We start from the raw sequence: 23,493 nt of genomic DNA on the forward strand, positions 1-23,493 counted from the left end.
CTCCATAGTACAAGGAGGTTTTCTTCATGGGGAAGCATGTGGGCAAAAGAGTGCTGGCACCATGGGAAGATGCATGGGATGCAGCTGGGAAAGTGCTCTGCTAGGAGAGATTGGGCACTTCCAAAGGGCTGCTCTTAAACTGTGGCAGAGCCATGCAGGAGGATTTAAAATAAGTGTATCCCACTGCCCTCACTCTCAATTGCCTTCTACAACCTTGTCTTCACCTGCTTTTCAGGCACCATCTGCACTAGCCCAGAGATCAACTTTTCCTGGGCTGTTTGCTTGGTTTTGGGACATTTCCAGCTCATGCTGGCTGAGAAAATCAGAGAGTGCTTGGGGAAGTTGCAACACCTCCCCCATTGCCTCTGCCTGGAGCCTTCTGCCTGGATAGCTCTGAAATCTCTCCCTCTTCAGCTACATCTTCATCCTCACCTCTGCTCCCCTAAATGGTATGTTGTTGCCTCCAGCATCTTCATCTGACAAAAGCCCTTGGATGGCAGCTCACAGCCGTGATGTTGGAAGATGCTTTTCTATTCCATAAGTGCCTTTTCTTATCATGGCACTTATGATTTTGCACTTTGGCACTCACCAAGGAGACCAGGACTGTGTTCCAACCTTTGTGACGTTTACAGGTACAGTGACAGACACCAGCCTTCTCTAACCAAGAGAAGGTAAAACTAAAAATCTAAGGAGAATGAGTAATTGATGCCTTGACTTCCTGAACCTGCAGGCTCCCCAGAGCAGGGGTTCCAAGGTCACCATAACCCCAGTGACATTTCTCATCAGCCTGATATTTCCTACTTATGTCACATGGAAAATTGAGATGATGAAGTGACTTTATTGAGAAAAAATGTCACAAAGGACTGATTTAATTTGCGTCTAACTCAGTTCTGAGGCCCTCCCAGATATGCTAGGTTTCTTGATGGAAATTAAATGGTGGCATATTTTTCAGCTGGTCAGGTAGCAGAGTACTCACCCCAGGCCAGGTCTCAGATGAGCTATCTGCAGGGCTTCCACTGCTGCTTCTTTACTTTGGTTGTTCTGCCTTTTCCCATGGTCATCTCAAAGTTCACTGTTCTTCACAGCATCCTGGAGGTCTGGTCTGTCCCACTCTTCCCTTGTGGTCCCAGACCCCTTGAGAGTGTAATCGTTCTGCAAGGTTGTCCAGAGAAGCTGTGGCTGCCCCATCCCTGGAAATGTTCAAGGCTAGGTTGGATAGGGCTTGGAGCAACTTGGTCTAGTGGAAGGTGTCCCTGCCATGGCAGGTGGTGGAACTGGATGAACTTTAAGGTCTTTTCCTGCCCAAACCACAGAGATTCTGTGATCTTCATGGTGTCCTTGAAAGTGGCTGCAGGCAGACCATCACTTTGTATTGGTCTCATAGAAGTTGTCTGTGCAAGGTCTGTTACCCTTGGTAATTCTGAGATGCCACATGAATACTGATGTTCCTTTTTATTTTTCCTCCAGAGTTCCATGTTTTTTCACACATCAAATTAGGCTACATAGTAACTACAGTGCCTAGACCCCCTGCTCTGTTCTGAACATATTCTATATTTCTGTGGTCATTCTTGTACATCTTGTTTTACAGCCAAGGCCCCTATAACCCTGCTACATTACATTTTCTGCAACAACTTCCTTCCTGGACAGTAGCTTAACAAGAGATTCTGAAGTACAACAGGATGCCTGGACTGTCTTTTTTCAGAAGCAGCCTGAAAACTCCCTTTTGAAAGTTCTAATTCTTGGGTTCACGAGCTATTTGCTGATAAACTTCTATACACCATCTTCCTGTCCTTCAGAAAAGTGGAGACTTTGAGGCTATAAATTTGATGATGTCAGGTGCTGCTCTCCTGGGTGTCTTTGGTGGAAGCTGTAGATAAGAGGGAAGATGCAGCAGCAGTTCTGGTTCCTACATCCTTTCCTGGCCACAGCAATTTTTCTGACAGTTCCTTGGCATGTTGTGGGGTCATGCATCTCTTGTATCTTAACCAGCAAAACAATGATGTACATGAAGGTAGTTGAAATGATCTTGCAGACCAAAGGATGGGAGCTGGAGAAGTTGATGGCTTCTCAGATTATGCTGTAGGGAAGAAGTCACAGTCCATTGTGCTCTGACTTGGTGAGCAAACAGCAGGTACATTGTTCTGGCAGTGGTTTATGTAGTTCTATGAGATCACTTATGGGCACCTAGGGATGATAAGATAGGTGAGAGGTGACCAGCCATCATAGTTTCAGTTCCTATACTATAGTATAGTCACCAATGAAGACAGATTACCTACCTGCTGGTTGGCTGCTTTGCCACCCTGCTTGACAGTCTTCCTTTGGAAAGGGCTTGAGGTGGTGGTGAAACTTTGTCATGGGCTGCGTTTGGCTACCCTCAGCTTAGGAAGCCAAGACACCTGAAGATACAGGCTATTGCATTTTCCCACCTCTTCTTATTAAGCCTTGCTGTGATAGCCTCACAACCCTCTGCGTAAAGAATTTCTTCCTAACACCCAATTTAATCTCACCTCTTTTAGCTTAAAATAGTTTCCCATGGTCTCATCACTATCTGCCCATGTAAATTATGGGAGCAAAGGTGTGATAATGCAACAATTGTCCTAGACCAGAACCAAGAGGGACAAATAGGCTCAACAGCCACTGAGGGGTTTGGGGTGGGTTATTTTTTTGCACTGCTGAGCAAATTACTCTAATTAAGGCTTGCAATTTGTGATTTCATTTGTGGTGATGAAGAGCTGGAAGGAGAGGATCCTGGTGGATCATTTAGCTCCTTTGGACCAAACATCTAGCATTGAGGCACTGCCAGAGCAGTCTGGGGATCCACAATGGTATGGAGCTCACCCAGGTAACACTCCTTGCACATGCAACTTGAGAAAATACTGATGGTCAGATCTGGAGTTGGAGAAGGAATGTGTCGCCAGGTCTGGAAGCCAGCCTAGGAAAGATCATAGCTCCTGAGGACTTAACACAGGCACAAGGATGGGACTTGCATGTGGCTGCATCTCTGGATCCCTGGTAAGGTGGCTTGGTGGCTGCAGAAACACCCTGGGCATACCTGTGAGGGATGAGAAGGGCAGAGCCCAACGCAGGTGCTGCTCGAGCTCCAGGTGTTAGTGTGGTCCAGCCTAAATGCTGTGAGGCAGGGCCTAATTCTCAGCCCAGCTCCTGCCCCTTTCTCCCCTCCACCCACATTGAGTGTTACAATTCAGTCCAAGGTAGGTTGCACAATTTATTTTCCTGTGCTTAAACCAGGATTTTGGCAGTCAGGGTTGGGAGGCCTCTCTGAGGAGCGCTGGCTGGGCGCCCTCCTGTTGTCACGGTATCATGCTGCTGTCAAAGGCTCTGCTTCTGCTGGGTGTCTGTCCTTCAGCATGGCCTTGTGCTGCAGCCTAGTGCTGCTGAAGGACACACTGCATGGCCAAGGCACCACTGACATCTTCAGCAAGTACAGGTGGAAGTGATGGTCACCCCAGTGTGAGTTCTCCTGTGCCAGACTGATGTGAGGCCCATCATGCCCAATTACGAGTGGCATGATGTGTGTGGTGTGGCAACTCTAAGGAGGACTGATCCTCTTCTTTACCTGCCCATGCAGTAAGACACCATTCTGTCTGTCCTTGAAGTATCTCTTTGGTAGTCCTAGACACTTCTTTCCTACTGTCTCCATCACCTTGCTTCCCTACAGCCAGCTGGTAAAGTCATCTGGATAAAGGGAGAGAAGGAGATGCAGGAGAATTACTGTGCTCATTGCTGAAGGAATATGCAAAGGGATTTGCTGTAATGTTCACTGATGGGTGTGAGGGAGGGAAAGGATGTGAGTGCTAACTTATGCTCTGTCAGCATCATTAATGTCACCCACATGATTTAATTGCTTTGCAAGGAGCAGTGGGTGAGGCTGAACATACCCAGGGATGGAGAATGAGATAGTTGGGAGTGATGGAAGTGTCCTTGCCTAGTAAAGGGCATAAGCGTGATGTGGTCAAAACAGCTGGAGAAAAATACCAGCTCTGCACATGTGCTTGGCTGTGCTGGGCTTGGACTGGATCTAGGATGGAGAGTTGGGAAATGCAAAGCCCAGAGTTTCAAATAGCTGAGGCTGAAGGTACCTGACACCTAGGTGGATTTTCCAGTAGAAAAGGCAATGAAAACAGAAGAAACAGATCATGGTGGTAAAGTTGTGAGTTTGGGGAACGGGAAAAAAAATAATGAATTTACCCTTTGGAGCAGGGTGGAGAGGACTTGGAGGTGATGTCCTATTTTTGCTATGATGATCTCGAGTTGGCAGTGGGACATCCAGAAAGGTTTATGAGGGGGAGAGGCTGGGTGGAGATGTCAGCCTGTGAGTTCTCAGAGGAGGGATGAGCTTACTAAGGAGAAGGTGTTGGGGGACTGAGGATGAGGACCTGGTGCTGGGCCTGTGAGGCTGGAATGGGGCTGAGCATGTAGCAGGATGCAGTGGTGGGGAGAGGCATAGTGTGATGTGGTCTGATACATGTGGGATTCAGGGGACAGACAGAGTAGGTGGAGGGCCTTGGAAGAGGAGAACACATATATCTTGCTCTATGGTCACAGAGAAGTTAGTGTCTCCATACACCTTGTTTCAGGAGAAGAGTGAGGCATCTTTTTTTTTCACTGGAGACAATTCCTTACCTGAGGCTGAAGCTGGAGTGGGGAAAAGAAGTGCTGGAGAAGTGGGATCCACCAGGGGAAGAGAGAAGCTGTTGGAAGTAAGGGTTTTTCAGAGGCTCAGGCATCATTTTCTCCCATCCTACCATGGGAGGCCTTTCTGCAACAAGTTAAACTTAACAACATATCCCTCAAGCCCTGCCACCACAGAGGCCAAAGGGAGAGAAGACATTGGTTTTACCACGAGCCTATCAAAAGGTGAGCTTTGAGAGCACACAAATAGAGAGCTACAGCTAGAGAAAGGAGACGAGGCAGGGTATACAGCTGGACTGAGCAGCAGCACCTGCTGAAGCAAGAAGCTCCAGACTGTAGGGAACAGTGTGAAAAGGATGCAGCCAATGCTTCTGGCTTGGAGGAAGGACAAGGGACAAGCAAAATGCACTTTGTGGGCAGCTTGGAGCATACCTGGGTATCAGGCACTGCATCCACTCCAAATCCAGAAAACTGCATCACAGTGATGTAGGCAAAAGGCAGCAGGTCCCTGACTTGGCATCTATGGGCAGTTCTTGCCCCCTCCCAGCTCAAGTGCACCTCAAGCCCACTGGCAGGATGCTTCCAGCAGCACACAAGGTAGCTGTGGCTCCTTGGCTGTGGGCAGGACAGGGGAGCACTGTTCCAAGCAGATGGATATTGATGCCCTTTCTACAGAAGAAAGTCACAGACTTACTGAGATCTAAAATAAATTGCCTCTTAAGCCAGTGGTGTGTCAAGTGGTTAAGGCAGAAGCAGGCTATACTTCCACTGATAGGAAAGCAGGGATGCTGTCTGTGGTCCAAACACCAGCACCTCCTGAGGAGAGACTGGAGGAGGGACAAAAAGAGCTTTAGTGTTCTTTTTGCATTGTCAGGAGGCCCCATGTGGGCACCTCTCTTCCCAGCTAAGGACTCTTGGGAGGAGACCAGCGACCATGAGGTGTCTGCCGCACATTATGGTTTTACACAGCCCAGTGGAGCTGATTTCAAGACAGGAAAACCCCATGGCTTGTTCAGCACAAACTTAATATTTAATAGACAAAGTAAATACGAAAACACATTTCTGAACCCCCCTGTGGTGTTGAAACTTAGTTATGAGAAGCACCAGAGCGCTGCAGAGCCAAACTAACCCTGGGTGGCATTTGCAGGGCTTAGCTTTCATTGCATTCTGAAAAAATCCCATGTGCAGAGATTATCTCCATGCTGTTTTGAATTGTCTTGTTCAGCTTTGGCCCTCATCCTAGATGGACAAGGAGCAGAAGACTTGGCCAATGGCCTGAGATCTGTGACCTCCTCTGCATGAACTGGAAAGGGAAGAACTGTCTCTAAGGTATTTGAGGATTTGCAGCCTTGGGGGGCTGATGAGATGGAGTAATGGGAGGCAAATCTTAGATTCCCCCCCCCCCCCCCCCCACAAGGGATTTAATGCTATACCCTTGGCCAACTGAGCCAACTGAGAGAGGCAAATCTTGCTCTGGTGAGGAGATCTCTGGTTTGCACTGAAATGGATCAACCCACAGTGCTCCACCTCAGGACCCACCTAGGGTATCCCTCCCCACCATCTGTCACATTTTGCTGGAGGTTTATTGGAACTGGTGCTGAGCAGGCAGGAGAGAGGCAGCTGGGCTGTGCTGGGGTTTGCCCTAATGCAAACCTCCCTCACCCTGCACTGCTTCAAGTCAGTTGTCAGCAGATGGTGTCTGGAGACCTTCCAGTGACCACAGGCTCTCCCCCAGCCCATAGCTGCCATGGCACAGATGGGATTTCACATATGCCTGTGCATTCCCCCAACCTCTTCCCTCTCAGGGAAGAGCAGGAAGACTGCAGGTTTTGCAGAGATCCCCTCCTTCAGCTGGGAGGCCACAGCTCTGGGCTTTCCTGGACCATGCAGGGAGCTCCCTCCTACACAGGAGGGCTCGGCAATGCTGAGCCTCACCTGTTGGCTTGAGGTGTCATTTTGAGGTTTTCCTCTGCTTCCCTTTTACTTCTTGACTCATATACCAGTGGGTAAGGGAGAGAGGAACTGGTTCACTTTCCACCTTCCCTCATAGTGTCCCTCTGCTTATTAGTTCTCCAAATATTTCATACTACAGCCCACCAGCAAGGACTCTGCACTAACCCAGTCTTAGGCAGACGGAAGCCAGAGCAGGCAGGACAGCACCTTATCTTCATGGCAGTGTCCTAGGGAGAAGGACAGGACTGTTGGGGCCCTGTTGCACTAAATCTCTGTGATTTCAGGGCACACATGGCAGCATTCCTTTGGCTGAGTCCTTCTCTTGTGGCTTCCTAAGGGTGACACAGCAATAGGGGCAGAGCACCAGCATTCCTTCACCCCCAATTGCTCCACTTTATACTTTTGCTTTTCCCAGCATTCATCAGGATAGGGACTGTCCCCCAGTGTCTTCCTCAGTGAGGAGAACAGGCAAATAGAGGAGAAAGAGGAGACCTGTTGTGGGATGCCTGTGAGGTGGGGGCAATTGTGGGACAGAGGAGAAGAAATCAACTTGATTTTTCTCCCATCAGCTCTCAGCTCCATTAAATGTCAGTGGATTGCAGGTATCACTGCCCTTCACTGTCTCCAGTGGAACCAGGTACTGGAGAAGAGATGGGGGAAGGGAGCATGGTGGGACCAACGTGTCCTCCAATAGCCCCAGGCAGCCACTGAGGAGCTTCTGTAAATCAGAGCAGTCCCTGGAGCTGCACCAAAATCCATCCATTCCCAGGAGGCCTTCGAGCATCCCACAACAAGGGGGTGCAGGAGTGTCTCACATTGCCCTCATGAGCTGATCACCCTGGCTGAGCTCCACATGGACTTAACTCTTGGAGGACAGTGCCAGCCTGTCACCACCTGCCTGTCCCTTGCTGTGCACCTGGCTGCACAGGCTGTCTGTGCTCCTTCCCTTCCTGAGGCATAGCCAGGCCAGTGGCACTCCAGGATGCTCAGCACATGCCTTTAAACAAACAAAAATAACTACAATAGAAGATTTCAAATGCTGTACTACCCTTGTCTTAAACACTTCTTGTCTGCAGCACTCCAAAAGCAGCAGGAGCCCATCCGACAGGAGCTGGCATCACACAGGTCCCCAGATAGCCAGACAGCAAGCACATCTGTCGGCACAGGACACCAAGGGGCTCTGGCTTCAGCAATACATACAGCAAAGCAGATAAAATAAAAAAGCCAACAATGATCAGTTTTTTTAAACTTTAAATATTTTTTTCTTTAAAATCTGTTTTTCTCTGTGGTTCTGTCTCTGTAAAGAGCTGTGCTCTCCCTGCAGCATCTGGGTCACTTCCTCAGTCCTGGCTGTGGGGCAAGGGAGGAGCAGGGTCAGTTAAAGAGGATACAGGTGGGTGCCCTCCCCCGTGCATCACCGGCATGTGTGGATCTCCACCACCCGATGGCAGGGTTTGCACTTGACGGAGCAGCACCAGTGGAATTTGCAGCTGCACCTTTCCACAACCTCCACTTCGTCCGTGTGAAAGCCACGGCCACAACACATCAGCTCGCAGCCATCGATAGCCTTGGAGGTCTTGTTGCACTGCCGCCCACTGGTGCCCAGGACCCCATTCTTGAGGTCGTGGTCACAGAAGTCAGGACTGGAGTCTAGGTAGACGAGGTCCTCGTCTGTATGTGGCTTGAACTGGGAGTTTTTGGGCACCAGCACTTTGGTGGATCCAATCTCGCTCTGTTCGACCTCTGTGGCACCGTCGAATTTCTCCTTCAGGACGTTGCCCACTTTGCGGAAGGGGGGCATGGCTTTCCAGCACGTCTTGAACTCACATGAGCCTGACACACCATGACACTTACATTCCACCCGCATGTTGTTCAGGATCGCCTGGAGGAACAGACCCAAGGAACAAGATGGGATGATCAGTGCGGGATGGACATAGCAGGGAGGGCGCAATGGATAGGGCCTGGGAGGGCTGTGCAGAAAACACTGCTGGGTGGGTATGGGATTAAAAGAAGCCCAAATGGCTCAAGCCATGGCTGCAGAGCCTGGCTGGGATGCTGCAGAGCGGTGCCAGCTGCCTAGGTTCTCTCCTTGCCATTACCTTCCTCCCTGCCTCGTTGTTGTGGAGGTTCATTAATGCTCTGTTGGAAGAGGCCCCTTTGCTCCTCTCACGGATGTCAACGAAGGACTGCGAGAAGGCCACACCGTAGGCGATGTTATCAGAGCAGCCCGACCACTGGAAGCCTGAGGCAGAGAGCACAGATGAGACAGGTACTGCCACCCCGTAGTGCTTGAACTCTCCAGCCCTACTCTTCCTAAAATCCAGCTGGCCTGCCCTCTCTCAGTCTTGCTGCCTACTAGTCTGCGCCACATGGGAACAGGGGAAGCTAGGGAGTGTGGCCCTGGGGAACACATGGACAAGATGTTTTCAGTCCAATAGGTGATGCACTCAGGTGTCTTTCTGAGGCAGTCATGTGAACTAACCAGCATTTTGGTTTTTTTTTAACTTTCCCCTCTTTTCTGGATGGCTTCAGAGAGTGGGTTTGAATTGCAGGTATTTTGGCTACTTTGCGTCTCCATACAGCTGCGGCTGCTCCCTGTTCAAACACTCACCCTGTGGGCTGCCCCCCTGCACTGTGCGGTCACATCCACACTTGTCCAGCTCGCCACTGCTGCAGGCTCGGGTCACGGCGAAGGCCACCCCTGCTGAAGAGATGGCATAGACGAACGCTGCCTCTCGTGTCCCTGCAACGGCACAAACCATGTTGGGAGAGGTGGGAGAAAGTCTGAGGGCCAGTGAGCAGGAATTCTGGAGGCAATGCAGCCCGGTGGCCAAAGGCTCTTGGTAGACTGCCACATGTGTCTCTTCTCCTCTCCCCTATAAACTATGGTATGGCACATAAACTCCCCTGAAAATCTGGTCTGAAAGACAGGTCTTGGCAAAATATGCTGTACAGAGCTATCAGGCTAAACCCTTTGCTCTGTCACTTCCTCCTAAGATAGAGGCAGCACATGCAGGACCCTCGTTGTCCCCACCCCCGGGAATGCTGTTTGCTTAGTGCCAAGCCTGGACCTGACTCATCAGAGACCCCTGGGTGATGGGAGATGTTCTGCAGAAGTGAGCCCATTCTTGCAATAATGAAGAAGCTGGAAACTGCCCCACAGCATTAAAAACATGAATGATGGATTAATGATAAAACCTGGCAGTTGGAGAGACAGAGGCTGCACTACTAATGTGGGCAGAGCTCTAGCTTATATGGAAGAGTGTCTTGCCTTGCAGGGCAGCTCTGCCATGAAATCTTTCCTGCATCCATCTATTCTGGATGCAGGAAAGATTTCATGGCAGAGCTGCCCTGTCTGCTTTCCACATCCAGGAATGTTCCCTGCAGCTGCAGATCCTTGCCATCCTCTTTCACAGGGTTGTGTAGCTTGCAATGCCTCCCAAACTACCCTGCAAAACCCTGTTCTGCTCCCAAAGCACCTCACAGAACCCTACTAGTGTCCAGGGTGCAGTGCAGTGCAGTCCCAGTTTTTGTGTCTACCTATGTGGTGCCACATGGTTGAGAAAAACTTGTTTGGGAAGTTGGGCGCATTCCTGGGCATGAACATGCAGAGTAGCAGGGGCAGGGATCAGCTTTAGCAACACACAATGCCCACTATCCTCTGAGGCTGATTGAGGGCACAAACCCTCCATTTCTGAGCAAGGAGGGCTGGTATTTGGGGTGGTCCCATGTTTGGTAGAGAGGGGCAATGGCTTGTGAGCAGGCATCGCTCAGCTTGCCAGTCAGAGAGAGGGCAGCTACTTTGGTGGTCGCATCCCAGACTTCGGTGGCCCAGTTGGCAGCGGCTGGGGAGGACCCAGCCAGTGTGGGACTGAACTGCCTCCAAGTTAATCGAGGTTAATAGTAGGATCATGTTGGTCGGTTTGTGCTGTGGCTGCCTAAAAAGAGACGACTTTTAGTTTCTGGTATTTCTGGTATTTCCAGTCCCTGAACCTTCACAAGAAGAGATCTTCACCCCTGCATTGAGGGAAGGAAAGTCAAAAAGAGGAGCCAGGGGGGATGCTTTGGTTTAGGGGTCCTGGGATGGGAGGTGAGATAGTGCTTGAGGGGAGGCAGAGATAGCACCTGAGGGGAGGCAAGGGATGCTTCAGTGATCTTAAGGGGTTGCAGAGGGGTTTTCCCCTCTGTATCCTCACTCCACAGGATTACAGTCCTGTGCTTCTGGGAAGTCAGGGTGCAGCTGGGGGCTGCCCTGGCCATATCTGGCCCTGAAGGCTGGTGGTGGGGGATGATGCTGCCACATGTTCTTCCCTTGCCAGGCAGCACCAACCCATCCTCCTGACGGTGCCCCCATTGATACTCTGCTCAAGAGTGGCCATGTTGCCAGCCTGGCAACATGAAGCAGCCACTGCTTCAGCACTGCCCAGAAAGAGACTGAGTAAATGCACCCATGGCTTTATGGCTCCTAGGTTTGGTGGGGAAGATGAGACCAGGGTGACTTTAGGATGTTTGTTCAAACTTGGCATGTCCTTGTCAATTGGTGTGGAAAAGGTTCAGGAGAGCTGAGGAGCAGCAGGAATCTGAATATGCTGTAGCCAACATACTGAATAGAGCCCCACTGAAGTGCACAGGGACCCATCCACCCCAAGATCCAACACTGGATGGGCCATTCCTGATGCTATACAGCCACCGGTTCAGGGGCAAGCAGGAAAAATCCCACCTGCAGCCCACCAGGCTGCTTTTATAGCCATTCCCCCAGCAGCATCACCCCAGACACGTCCTTCCAGCTCACCTTGTGTCACCACCTTGCCGAAGACAGGCAGGGTATCCAGTGTGGAGCAGTTCCAGCGGCGGTTGCGGAATTGGTACTGGCACTCCTCAATGGCCAGCTGGGCTCCGCGTCGCACCGAGTCCATCACCTCCAGGTTCCTCTTGCACATCTGCACCTGGCGCTGGATCAAGCCCTTCAGCTTCTCACAGGTCTCCTCCTCAGAGATGCTCCCTACTGAAGACAGCTTTGCCAGGTACCTGCCAGGACACCAGCACAACAGGTTAGGAGGCAAGGGCTGGGGGAGCCCATATTCATCTGGGACCCATGTTCAGCCTTCCAGAAAGCAAGGAGACTGAACCTCTTACCCCCTCCATAGCTGAGACCTGCTGCCCATCTGGGTCACCTTTAAATGTACCACAGCAGTGACTCTGCAGGATGCATTTCTGGCTGACAGAGAACAAGCCCAAGCAAAACGACCATCCCTCTGCAGCCTAGTTCCTGTCTCTTGGGGAGTCCAGCTGTTGGCTCCCCTTTGCCTCTGTTGCCTGCAAGGAAGATATTTTCAGTGCTGTCTGAATGTGCCTGGTCAGGTCTCCTGAGTATTGGCATATCCAAGTGCTACTAGGAAAAGCCAGAGGTCTCCAAAGTCAGCCAAAACAAGCAGGACAGGCACTTGGCTGCCAGCTCCATCTGCCACAGTGCTCCCACAGCGTGGCTGTGTGCTCATAACTGGCAAACATTGCCCCCCAAACCACTTCCCTCCTGGAGGCTGCTTTTAGCTGCCCCAGACCCCAACACGCAGGGATGGCCTCTGGGAGCTGCCAGGTTTCCTGTCACTTGAGATTCAAGCAGGATTTGAAGCAAGGAAGCAGAATCAGGAGCCTACCAGGGCAAAATTGCACAGGCTGGGCACTTCCTCTACCAGCCCAGCTTGTGAATAGGGCCATGAGGTCTTTGCTGATCTGGAAAAGACTGGCCCTGTGTGGAGGGGACCATGTGTTCTGCTTTCCATAGTGCCATCCTCATCAGTAAGAGTCACAGAGCTGCTCTTGGGTGTCAGTATTAGGGGAATGAGGGAGCAAACTCCTTGAAGAGCAAGCACGTCAATACCTCTCAGCATTTCCTTGTCCAGTGTGCGGGTATGATGGTCCCTGCTGCACATCCTAAGTAACTCAACCTCCCACCCCTTGTTGTGTTGTGGGCATGGTGTCCATGCTTGCCCATTTCCCAGTTCCATCCTCCTGCCCCAACCTCTGGAACACAGAAGGAGCTTAAGATAGTCCCAGTCAGATTTTCCAATGAGGCTGTGTGATAATTCAATATCCTCTACAACTATTAGTGACTATGTTGGCAGGTGTGTATATGAGACTCCCTCCTTCCTGTGGCTGCTGGTAGCCACTTCAGATGACGCTGCCATAGTGGAGCCCTGACCTGTTGTGGGCATGGAGGGTCCCCTGCATGGGACAGGTATAACTCACACTTGCATCCATCCACTAATCACACTGAGCTTTAGTGTCCTTGGGAATTGCCAGCATTGTCTCACACTGCTAACTTCTCTGCACCAAGAGCTGCAACTACTGAGCTTTTTAGAAACTTCATTCCTTGACTCTGCATTTCCCAGCCCTACAGAACTTGTGGGTTTGTTTGTGTGTTTTTTTAACTCCTCCTCCCAAGTTGCAACATCCTGCAAAAGATTTTTCTTTTGAAGCCCTGCTTGTCTCCGAGAAGTGACTGTGCAAAAGCGGCTCCTGCTCCCTGCCTGTTCCCATGTGTCCCAGGAGCCAGATCTGCTGACTTCAGCCACAAAATCAAGTTGTCACAGCCTCTTCCTCCCATTAACCCTGCCAGTCTGCCCCAGGAGGAGAAAACAAGATTTTCTCTTCTGTGCATCAGCAGAATTATTCACCAGCTTGGTTTTATGCTCACAATTGGGGGGGGGGGGGGGGGGGTGTGTGGGCCGTTAGAGCCAGGGAGAAAGCTGTCTTGGTTCATGGTGTCCGTGGGGAGTCTGCATGGTGAGATGTCAAACGTATTCAGTTTTCCCTGTGTGTGATCATGGAGGCAATGCTTCTCCGACAGCAGGAAGAGGCAGGCTGCTGGGGTTTCAGAGTCAAGTGCTGTTAGAGCCTTTATACCAGCAAATCATCTTTGCCCAAGGCTTCCTGCTCCTCCAAGGGGACAGCCCTGCTTGCAGAAGACAGGACCTGATGTAAACAGGTGGCTTGAAAAACCCACTGTGGCCAAAAGTGGTCAGGACTGTCACCTTTCTGCTGGCCCCCACACCATGCAATGGGTGTCCCCAACCCTGTGGTGCAGTCCCAGACATGGAGTGCAACAACTGCTGTTCTCACATCTTGCTGCACTTGGCTGACCTGGCGTGAAGGCACCAAACCACCTCTGGGAGCTTGGAGGATGTTGAATGCTGAGCACATACAGGGTGCCTGTAACAGCTGTCCCCTCCCAGGTCCAGCCATCATTCCACTTTGGGCACGGGGAAGATGACACACAGCAAAGTGGTAAGATTCAGCTCAAGACAATGTGGGTTATCGATCAGCTTTGAGCCTGGAAGCCAAGAAAATCAGAATCTATCTCTAGTACCAACTCCTTGTGCTGATTTGGCTTCCCCCTCTGCCTGGCATTTATCATGTCAGGCAAGCAGCTCCTTCAAAGCCAGTGAGACTGGTCCTACAGATGAGTCAGTGCCTGCTTTCAGTGCAGACACATTGGTGGAAGAGTTCTGTGACACAGATGTAGCATCCACATTATTATCAGCTCTGCTCAGGATGGGGCATCCATCATCTCTTTTACTAATATATTTCCCAGCTTGAGATTCTGTGGGCAATGTGCAGTAATAAATTCAAAGCATGCATAAAGTAAAGTGTGACAAAAGCCTTTCAAGCTTTTCCAAGGAGATGCACCTGATAAGGTGCCTTCCCAACTCACATTTAATGCTATTTAGGATTATAAAACAAAGGCCAAGGATGTTCAAAGATAGGTACAGCTCTCAAGAACAGGTCTGGTAATTTGTTTTGCAATGCAGACAAATAAGATGAAACTATCCAGAACAGTGCTCTGGCCTCTCTCCTCCTTGACAGGGCCTGTGTCCTATCACCCCTCCTTGGCCTATGTTTGCCAGCCCCTCTGTGGAGATGGAGACAACTGTGCCTAAAATGCTGTGGTCCTATCATGCTACTAGTTTGTTACTCATCCAGGAGAACTATCACTGCTTTCCAAAAGACAAGGTTTTTGATGGGGGAGGAGGCTCCCATCCTGATCCCTGATTCAGGATCCAGAGGCTGAGGCAAGGATTTAAGGAAGGACCTTTGCTGAAGGACCTCAGCTTTGAGGTTCTCACATGGCATGTCATCACACCACATTCAGGAGCACCAGGTAGGAATTATCTTATCCCCTTCCCCTCTCTGGGGCAGATGAAGAGTTAGGTAAGAACTGCGAAACATGCTCTGCCCTTGTCAGCACTCAAAAGTGCTTCCATTTCATGTTTCTCAGGGCTGTGGAGCACCAAGGCTGTCAGGAACCAAACACATCTGCATTATCCCATGGTCCCCATAGAAACCTGACTGTAGTGCTTTGTCTGGTCGTTAACAAGAACTTTGCTCCAAACTATGTTTCCCTGGGCTGAAGTGGTAGAATCTGCAGCCAAAGCCTTTGTCTACCTGCACAGAGAGATAGACAGGCACAGCAGGAGGAAGGCAACAAACAGCTCTTGCCCTCTACAAAGTCTCAATGCAGATCCTCCATCATGACATCACATCTTGATTGCTATGCAGAGCTCTAGATTATAATTTAAGTCTCAGATACAGCCTCAAAACAGCCCTGTTTGTGGAAAACAAACAATGGCGTATTTTCTTCCTTTTCACTGGGCAAAGAATGTTTCAAGAGGAGAGCTGCTGCCCACACCATTTTTTTAAGTTCTGTCTTCTTGCTTCATCATGGCCTTGTATATTTCTTTTTTCCTGCCTTTAAATCCAGGCAAGTCACTTGCACAACAGACTCCCTCTTAAGAGTCATTGATTTAGGAGAAAACTGACTGAAAGCCCTTCTTTTTTTCCCATCTGAAGTATTGACATCAGGATTGAAGCCCATAATTTAAGCAGCTGCAGCTGATGCACTCTGCAAGATGGCAAATAAGTAAATCTCAAATCCAAGGAGCTTTGGAAAGGTGGGGGATGTCAGAAAGCCCTGCTTAAATAAAAATTATGATAATACTTTCATGAGGAAGAATAATTAGTGAAATGACAAGGAGACATTGAAAGAGCCATAGCATCTGGCAGATAGAGCCAGGAGGAGAGGGGAGAAGATTCCCTGCCACGGAAAGGTGTGGAAATTTCAGTCATTGACAAATACTCAATTGAAGTGGGTCAGAAAAGATACCTTGGAGAAAGCAGAGATCTCTAGTGTTTCTTTTTTCCAAACAAATGAGTTTCAAGTGTGAACTCTTTGTATTGTCTCATTTTGGGAATATTTTCCTGAAGATGATAACTTTCAGACCCAGGCCAGTGGCATCCCTGATAAACCACTCAATAGATGTTCTGAAATCAGGCTCAGAAGCTTCACCCTGCCCAGCGAATACTCAACCTTCACACAAGGTTGAGTGGCCAAGGCCACAAAAAGCTTGTCCAAACCTTAAACTATGAAGATGATTCAGCTCTGCTCCTGTCTGAGAGGCAGCAAACACCTCCGTGCTTGTGGAGGGGTCAGCAAGAACATAATCTGTGCCTCCTGAGGGTGCAGGGACAGTCAGCACTTGGGATTGTCCTAAGGATTGAGACAGCTCATGCAGGCAAGCTTCTTCTGGGGAAGAACTAAAGGCTTGTTTATAATGTGAAAAATCCATGGAAAAACCCCATGCATCCCTGCATGCATACATCTGTGTCCATAGATATATCCATGCAGGGAGAGTTACTGACCAGTGTTATGGCTCCTTACAAGGAGCCATCCTGCAGATATAGAGAAATGTTTTATCTTTGCCTTGTTGCTTTCTCCTAGCAAGCAGGGTGAGTGAAGCCATGGAAAGATGTCTCAATCTGGCAGGCCAGATGATCCTCTATGCAGGCCATACAGCTCCCATAATTTCTCAAGGTGTCCCACATTGGGCTTAGTGCCAGTCTCCGTGTTCCAACAGCGCCAGGCTAGTAGGGCCCACCACATCCATGGTTCCTCAAGCCTGCCAGCTTGGGAATGTTCCTATCAGGATTTGCAGGAGACCTGCAAGGTTGCCCTAGTCCAGCTGCTGGCTCTGTAGCAGACTTGGCCCTCCTAGGGACCAGGCATCCCCCTCCTGGGATTACACATCCTGCCTTTCTAAGTGTAAACTATGATTTACAAGTCATCACTTGAGAACCTATCTGGTCTCTTCCTCAGAAAAAATACAGCGGTCTGCCTCAGTCCTTCCTGTCACAGTTAGGGCACCATCTCATGGCTGAAACCTGCTTTTCACACCTACTCTTCACCTCCAATTAACAGCTGCAGAGAGAGTCACCCAGGAGGAGGCAGTGCTATGCCTATACCTCCAGCCCTCAGCTCAAGGGGGAGTCTACACTTCCTGTCCCCCATTCCTTGGACCCTGCATCTAACACCATGTGCGCCCAGGAAACACCCATGTCCCAGCCACTGGTGGTGGCTCACCTCCCCCCTCAGAAGTCCTTAGGGACAGCGACATGGCCAGCTGCTCATCCTGAGCCAGTGCTGCTTTTTGGCTTTCTGAGCACGTAGGGGCAAAATCTCCACTTTTTAATGGGGGAGAGCAGGATGGAAGCTGGGAAGAGCCTGAACAGCATCTGTTTTGGAAATCTGCTTTAAATGTGTAGGAAATTTTCTTTACTTCCTTTATTAGACAATAGAAGCTACTCCTGGATTCAGGTACAACACCTAGGCCTTGTTGCAAGGAGAGGCAAGTGAAGGCCAACTTCTGCAGTGCTTCAGGCTAGACCTCATTGCAGAAAATCTGATGAGTTTAAGGTTTTGATCAGAATTTGCAAATATGTGACAAAAAAAGCCTTCTACAGTATTAGTTTGATCTCACCCAACTTTCAACAGACCCCAGGCTGCTCTCCATTGGCCAAGAGACTCAATTACTTTTCCTCACGTAATTTCATGAAAGCACAATACTGGCTCCAGTTCTGCTGAACCAGCCAGATCCTGCGAGGCAGCTTCCTGGCTGTGAAGTGCAACAGCCCATGGCGGCAGCTCCAAGAGAGCCTGGAGGATGCTGCCAGGGGTCACCCAGAGGTGTCAGGGACAGACACCCCTGGGTAGGCAAGGCAGAGGTTACCTGCACTGAATATGCAGAGCAGAGTCTACCATTCAAGCAGCCTTGGATGACTGCAAGTTTTCAAGCTTTAAGAAAAAAATCACCAATTATTGTAAGAGCCAGTGTCATTGCACTTGTAAGGAAATACAGAAGAATCTTCTAGAAACTGTTAACCTCCAGGATTGTTCAGCAATTTAATAATTTTAAGAAAGTAGCTGTAATGCATTTCTCTACATCTACAAGGATGAATTAATCAAGCAGACAGTAGCTCTCAGCAAAGTAACATAAACATTTTTTTGCTTCAGTGCAAAAGTCCAGTTTTGATTCATGGAGTCACATCGAGCCATTGCAAAAAAGAAACCTGCCTCTTGCTGTTGCTCATTTTTGGAGCTTATCCAGTTCTTCACAGCCTGGCATGTAGAGTGGTTTTATCTCCTTCCTGTCCATCCTCCCTAGAGTTAGGTTCTGCTGTGAAAGACAGGGGTGTAATTTTACTTGAGGCTTTCTTAGGAAAAGACAGAAATTCCTATCACCACCGAGGAGCTAGAGAGCACAGGGCCCTTCTACACCCTGGCAAACACAGCCCTGAAGGGTGTCTGCCAGACAGGACCATTGCTCAGAGACAAGCCAAACTTGTTTGGAAGTCCAGTGCCAGGACTACTGGGTGCAACCTGCAGGGTGCAACCCACAACCAGTCCATTTTCATCGCTGAGATAAAATTAGCTGGTACTGTCATGTGGCAAGACTTACAAATAAATAAAAATTAAAATATATATCCAGCAGTTTCAATTTCCTACCTCACAGCCTTGGAAACAGGTTCCATAGGTCCATGCACCAACCTTGTGGATCTGACAGGATTCCCAGAGCAATGCAAAGGAGCCCTGAGCATCTCAGAAGTAGAGAGCCATTCGTCCAACCCACAGCACCCCTCAAAGTAAGGAAATTCCTCCTCAAACCCAAATGGTGCAACCCACCACCCTGGCTGCTGGGACCAGCTCAGATGTGACCAGGGAACCTTCCTGACACTGTCCTCACAGCAAAAACCATGGAGCATGGAGAAGGGAGTGGAGCTTGGCAGGAACAGCTCTGTGTTAGAGCTAGCAGCACCTGCCAAATCTGTGCCATGGCAGCATGGCATCTGAAGGGAAAATACTGAACCAGTTCCTCACCACATGGAAGACGGAGCATTGCAATGACAATGCAAAGAATGTTGTACAAAATTAAACTATGCCAGGCTCCAGGTGAAGTGATCTCTCCCCACTATCAAAACTGTAGAGACTCAACTGAAAAAAAATAGAGCCTGGTTTAAAACCAGAAGGATGCAAATGCAGGATCCAGGCATGCTTCCTCTCAAATCTTCTGCATTGCATAATGACCCAAACAAAATGAGCATTCCGGCTGCTCTTGCAACATCCCTACTCCTAAGCTGGCAGAGATGGGCACAGAGAATTGGGCCGCCTGTCTGAAAGCACTTTGTGATGTTCTAATGAAAGGAGGCCAGGGAAATCCAAACTCCTTTTATCCCTTCCTCACCAACCCTTGAAAGTGGTTAGAAAGCAGCTGCTTAGCCAGGCTTGTTTGGACCTTCACAATGTCTTCAAGCTTTCCCAGAGCACTCATATTTTTTTTTTTTAAGGTTTTAAAAGCCCATCTGTGCTCCTGGCCCTTTAAGCCAAGTTCCAAGCCCAGATGGAGACTTTAAATCCCTGTAAAGAATGGGTAGACAGAGCTGCTGGTGGTACACCCTGCTCTAAAACGGCATGACCATATCTCAGACCAAGCATGTCCATATGGAGAGCCTCTTCCAGAGCCAGTTTTAGCTACAAGAAAATGGAGAGAGGCTGTAATGATTCCCAGATAGTTTGATAACCAGGGGTCTCACCCCTAAAGGACCCTACCCTGTTGTATCTGATGTTTTCTGTTTCTGTTCTCTCATCATTCAAACCCTCTGAACAGCTAGAGAGCAAGGCTGTGGGCCCCAGTGCCTCATGCATTTAGTGGATGCTTACATCCATAACCCACTTTGCACATTTTCTAGTTCACTTTTTCATGTGGACTTCCTTCTCTCCCAAATAGGTAAATAAATTAATAACTAACTAACTAAACAACTGGACTAAAACCAAAGCCTGGCACTCCTGTGCCAACTGTGGAATGATGCTTGTTTGGCTAGAAGTCTCTATGAAACACCCTCAGCATCAGGATGAGTTTGGAGCAGAAGAGGCCTTGCTTCCAAATTCAACCACGTCACTGCACAATGTGGGTTCAAGTGTCTATGAAGTGCAAGTTGCTTTGAAAAGTAACTCATCTGCTTCCCCTGTAAAAGGCACAGCCTTGGACTCCTTAAGAGATAAAGCAGAAGCCAGAGGGACCTTCCCGCACACAGCCAACAAGATGTAAAAGGCTCTGTCTACAGCCCTTTATTTAATTTACAAACCTCTGCCTGAAGAGGTGGGAGGCAAATCAGAGCCTCCAAAGGCAGAAGGAAGAGCAAGCCTGAGGCTTTCACAAGAAGTGGGAACAGAGTATCTCTTCAGATTTGGGGAACAGAGACTTTCTGCATAGGCAACAAGGCAAGCAGCAACTCCCCAGACTCAAAACACTGATAAAAACCACCTGAGGTTTGCTTCCTAACCAGGGAGAAAGTAGGTTGGTTTGTTTAATGAAAAGATTTGGGAAATCCCTTCCAGCTCAATGGCCACTGTAGCAGAGTGATCCCTTTGAGAGATCCCTACATCATCTCTTTTGTATACTGGATGGGGCAGCTCATTGCATGGCCAAAACAAGTGCTTTCCCCACAAAGTCAGGCTTACAGAAACCCTTAGCTCAAGCGTTGCAAGCAGAGTATCTCCAAAGGACTGGGGGAATGCGAGTCTGTACAGGTTGAAAGAAGCTTTAGAGCTTTAGGAGGAGAGAAAAAAAAGCTCACAACTGAGCTTAATCTCTAATCCAGCAGGTTTCTGGAAAAGCAAACTTCACCGCACGCTGCCATTCTGTGCACACACCTCTGTGCAGATTTATGTGCCTGGCGAGGCTGGATCCATCCCGTGTGCTGGGCACAAGCTGGCAGCGCACTGGGATAACGCTGAGCATGCTGAGCCCACACACGTGAAGACATACAAGGCACACTCATTCCTCGAATATCTGATAATTCCTGGGATCCTTCTAACTCTGTTTATTGCCTCCGGCAGTCTTTGTTTCTGATGTGAGAAGATAAACAATGGGAATTGTCTTAATCCTAAAGGCAAAGAATAAAAAGCACTGAGCGGGGGACGATCCTTTTATCATGATACATTTGCAACATCAAAAAAAGTTGACCCCCTTCCTTTGAAACGCACTGAAATGTATCTGCTTTTCCTCCCCTGTTGGCAGGAATGAGCCCTCCGCTCTTTGCTGCCGAGCCCCCCGCGCCCACCCTTGCTCTCTGCCAGCACGGACGGCTGCACACAGCCCTCCCTGACTAGTGCGGCGAATCACCACTCCGCCTCGCCTCCCAAATCCTATTCCAGCTGCGTGCGGCGCCGGGGACCGAGGGGAGTCCCACCTCTGCACATCCGTGCGGGGCAGCTTGCCGACCTCACTCATGAAATCCCCACTTTCCGCCATGCCCGTCCCAGGGCAGCCGAAGCTGCTCCTCTCCAGAGATCTGCCATCATCTCACAGAGCTTCCTCAGCAGGACTTTCTTCCTGCAGGAAAAACACTCCCACAGTTCCCAATATACCTTCACCAGAAGCATGACAGCTTAAAAGACCACCTTGATAGCTGCTATGATCCACCCACCAGTTGCTAGAGACGTGCGGCATGCAAATCGCTCCATCTGGCAAAGAAGGAGGGGAGAAGGACTAAGCACTAACGCATCCTAGGCAGCCACCTTTTCCCACAGGCAGGACACTTGGAGAGTGCCGCTGACACTGGCACTTTCTCCAGGCATTGGTGAGCATCCTCCAAAAACCACCAACATCCCACAGCCTCCAGCAAGTCAAAATGTAAAGGCAGGAGCTGTATCCGGATGCAGAGAGGACTCTTTGCACAGGGGATGTGTGCCCATCTGAGCACCTGTGTTTGGGATACACGACACTCAGGATCTTTCATGCTGACAATCCTGGGAACTCCTTAACCTGTGTGGTGTACTTGCCCCTGCCGAGAGAAATCCATGAAGGTGAGATGGAGGCGGCCCACGCTCCTAAGCCGGAGAGCGGGTCTGCTGGGTGCGTGCACGGGAACTAATTAGTTCCCGTCAGCCGGCAACACGGGCAGCGGGGGAAGCACCATCTCCCACCAAAGCAGATTTATTAGGAAGAACCGATGCCTTCGTTCAAAGTTAGGTGGGAAAGTGTTGTCATGCTCCATCCCCTCTGACCCGGGAGGGGGAAAAGGGGGGGTGTCCTCTTCAGAAAGTAGTCCCACCGCCTTGGCAAACACGTAGGAATTTTCCAGAACGATTTCCGCCCCTGTTTACCTTACACATTATTTCAGTGTTTGTTCAGCGGGTTCCCGATGTCATCGGGCTCCTCTGCGGCGTGCAACGGCCCCCCGATACCCGTCCTCTTACCGGGAATGGGGGGCCGAGGCGTGGGCAGCCCTGCTCGCTGCAGATCCCCGGGCCCAGCACGTTTGGCCGCCCCACCTCTGGCAAACCCTCCCCTGGACCGCTGGCCCTCGCGTGGCATCTCGCCAACACGCAGGCCCCACTCCGACCCGACGTCCTGACCTCCACCCGTGATCCCGGTGTGATCCGGATTCATAACTTAAGGACAAAAAATGGGACGGGGCTAGATAACCAGCCCCATTCCCATCAACCGCGATAACACTCCGCCACTGAGCGGCTGGGGAGAGTCGGCATCCCCTGCCGCCCACCTGCCTGCGGATGAGGGCTGCAACCCCACAGCCACCGCGGCAAGGGTCAGCGGGGACAGGGGACGGACGCGATGGCGACGAGCGCCCTATGCCCCGCCGGGGACCGAGCAGCATCGCTGCAGGGGGTCGCGCCCGGTGCTGCCCAACCCCGCGGCACCTGCTCCGCGCCCCCGGGGCTACCAACAAGTTGCGGCGTGTCCGTGTTCCCCCTCGTGCCCCGCGGCTACTCACAGCCAGTTGCTGGCGTTGGCCGAGAAGGTGGCGAGGATGATGAGCAGCAAGGAGCGCAGAGAATACTCAGGGCTCATCCTGGAGGGCAGGCGGGGTGGGACTACGCGGAGCCGGCGGCGGCAGCGCCCCCGCCGCCCCGCGCCCAGGGCAGCCGCCGCCGCAGGTGGGCGCGGGCAGGAGCGCCGGGCGCTGCCCGCCTGATGCTCCCGCGGCGGCCGCTGAGCCCGACTGTCAGCGCGGTCGGCCCGTCCCGGGATGGAGCGGCGGGGCCGGGGGCGGGCCGGGGGCGGAGGCAGCCCCGGGGGCCGCCCCGGCTCCGCCGCTCCCTGGGCGGGACTCACTGCCGGGGACATCCCCGGGGCGGGCCGGCGGCGGGGAGGGCACCGGAGAGGGCACCAGGGGTTTCGGCGGCAGGGAGGGCATGGGGAGTTTCTCCGGCGACGTGGAGGGCAGCGGGAAATCTGCCAGCGTCCCCCACCTTGCTGCTGCACCCACCAAGCGGCACCTCTGGGTGGGTTCTCTGGGTGCGGGGAGAGACGAGGGAACCTCGCAGAGGGGAGGGGCGCGGGTTTCAGCATTTGATGTTTTTGGGGTAATTTCCTGGTCGCTATGAAGCAGCAGAGCCCTGAGATATCCTGGCGCTGCCTGGAGTGCATCGCCCAGGCTGCCTTCTTCAACAAGCACCCCTTTGACTTGGAGTGATTTCCGAAATTCCAGTTTCTGAGAACTCACTGTAAATGCCAAAGTGCATTTGAAAAT

The 23,493-nt window shown here is 50.8% G+C and overlaps 1 protein-coding gene and 1 long non-coding RNA gene across 4 annotated transcripts; one reads left to right on the forward strand and one right to left on the reverse strand.

The window, feature by feature from the left end:
* Window positions 1–224: 224 nt before the first annotated feature.
* LOC139600580 (uncharacterized) lies at window positions 225–7,854 on the forward strand. The gene is made up of 2 exons (XR_011682605.1): window positions 225–3,012; window positions 4,599–7,854. It is a non-coding gene; the product is annotated as an uncharacterized lncRNA (long non-coding RNA).
* On the reverse strand, window positions 5,662–23,102 carry WNT4 (Wnt family member 4). Of its 3 annotated transcripts, none has more exons than XM_071448864.1 (5): window positions 22,735–23,102; window positions 11,399–11,634; window positions 9,218–9,349; window positions 8,706–8,848; window positions 5,662–8,488 (listed from the first exon to the last, which is right to left on the reverse strand). In XM_071448864.1, exons 1-5 carry the CDS (start codon window positions 23,085–23,087, stop codon window positions 8,021–8,023), a joined length of 1,332 nt encoding a protein of 443 aa, XP_071304965.1. In that variant the 5' UTR covers window positions 23,088–23,102; the 3' UTR covers window positions 5,662–8,020. The 3 variants fall into 3 exon arrangements, with proteins under 3 accessions (XP_071304965.1, XP_071304967.1, XP_071304966.1); XM_071448866.1 differs by lacking the exon at window positions 22,735–23,102 and adding an exon at window positions 20,651–20,793; XM_071448865.1 differs by lacking the exon at window positions 22,735–23,102 and adding an exon at window positions 18,014–18,108.
* Window positions 23,103–23,493: the final 391 nt, after the last annotated feature.

The sequence above is a fragment of the Agelaius tricolor genome, unplaced genomic scaffold (genome assembly GCF_023055355.1).
Source record: "Agelaius tricolor isolate 1412-34295 unplaced genomic scaffold, bAgeTri1.0.p SCAF_28, whole genome shotgun sequence".
In the NCBI taxonomy this organism is placed as follows: Eukaryota; Metazoa; Chordata; class Aves; order Passeriformes; family Icteridae; genus Agelaius; species Agelaius tricolor.

Coding starts and splice junctions, on each gene's coding strand:
- WNT4 (XM_071448864.1), bottom strand. CDS start 23,087: ATGTCCCCGGCAGTGAGTCCCGCCCAGGGAGCGGCGGAGCCGGGGCGG. Junction 11,635..22,734: donor GCCAACGCCAGCAACTGGCT/GTGAGTAGCCGC, acceptor GTGTCCTGGCAG/GTACCTGGCAAAGCTGTCTT. Junction 8,849..9,217: donor GCAGGGGGGCAGCCCACAGG/GTGAGTGTTTGA, acceptor TCTCTGCCTCAG/GCTTCCAGTGGTCGGGCTGC.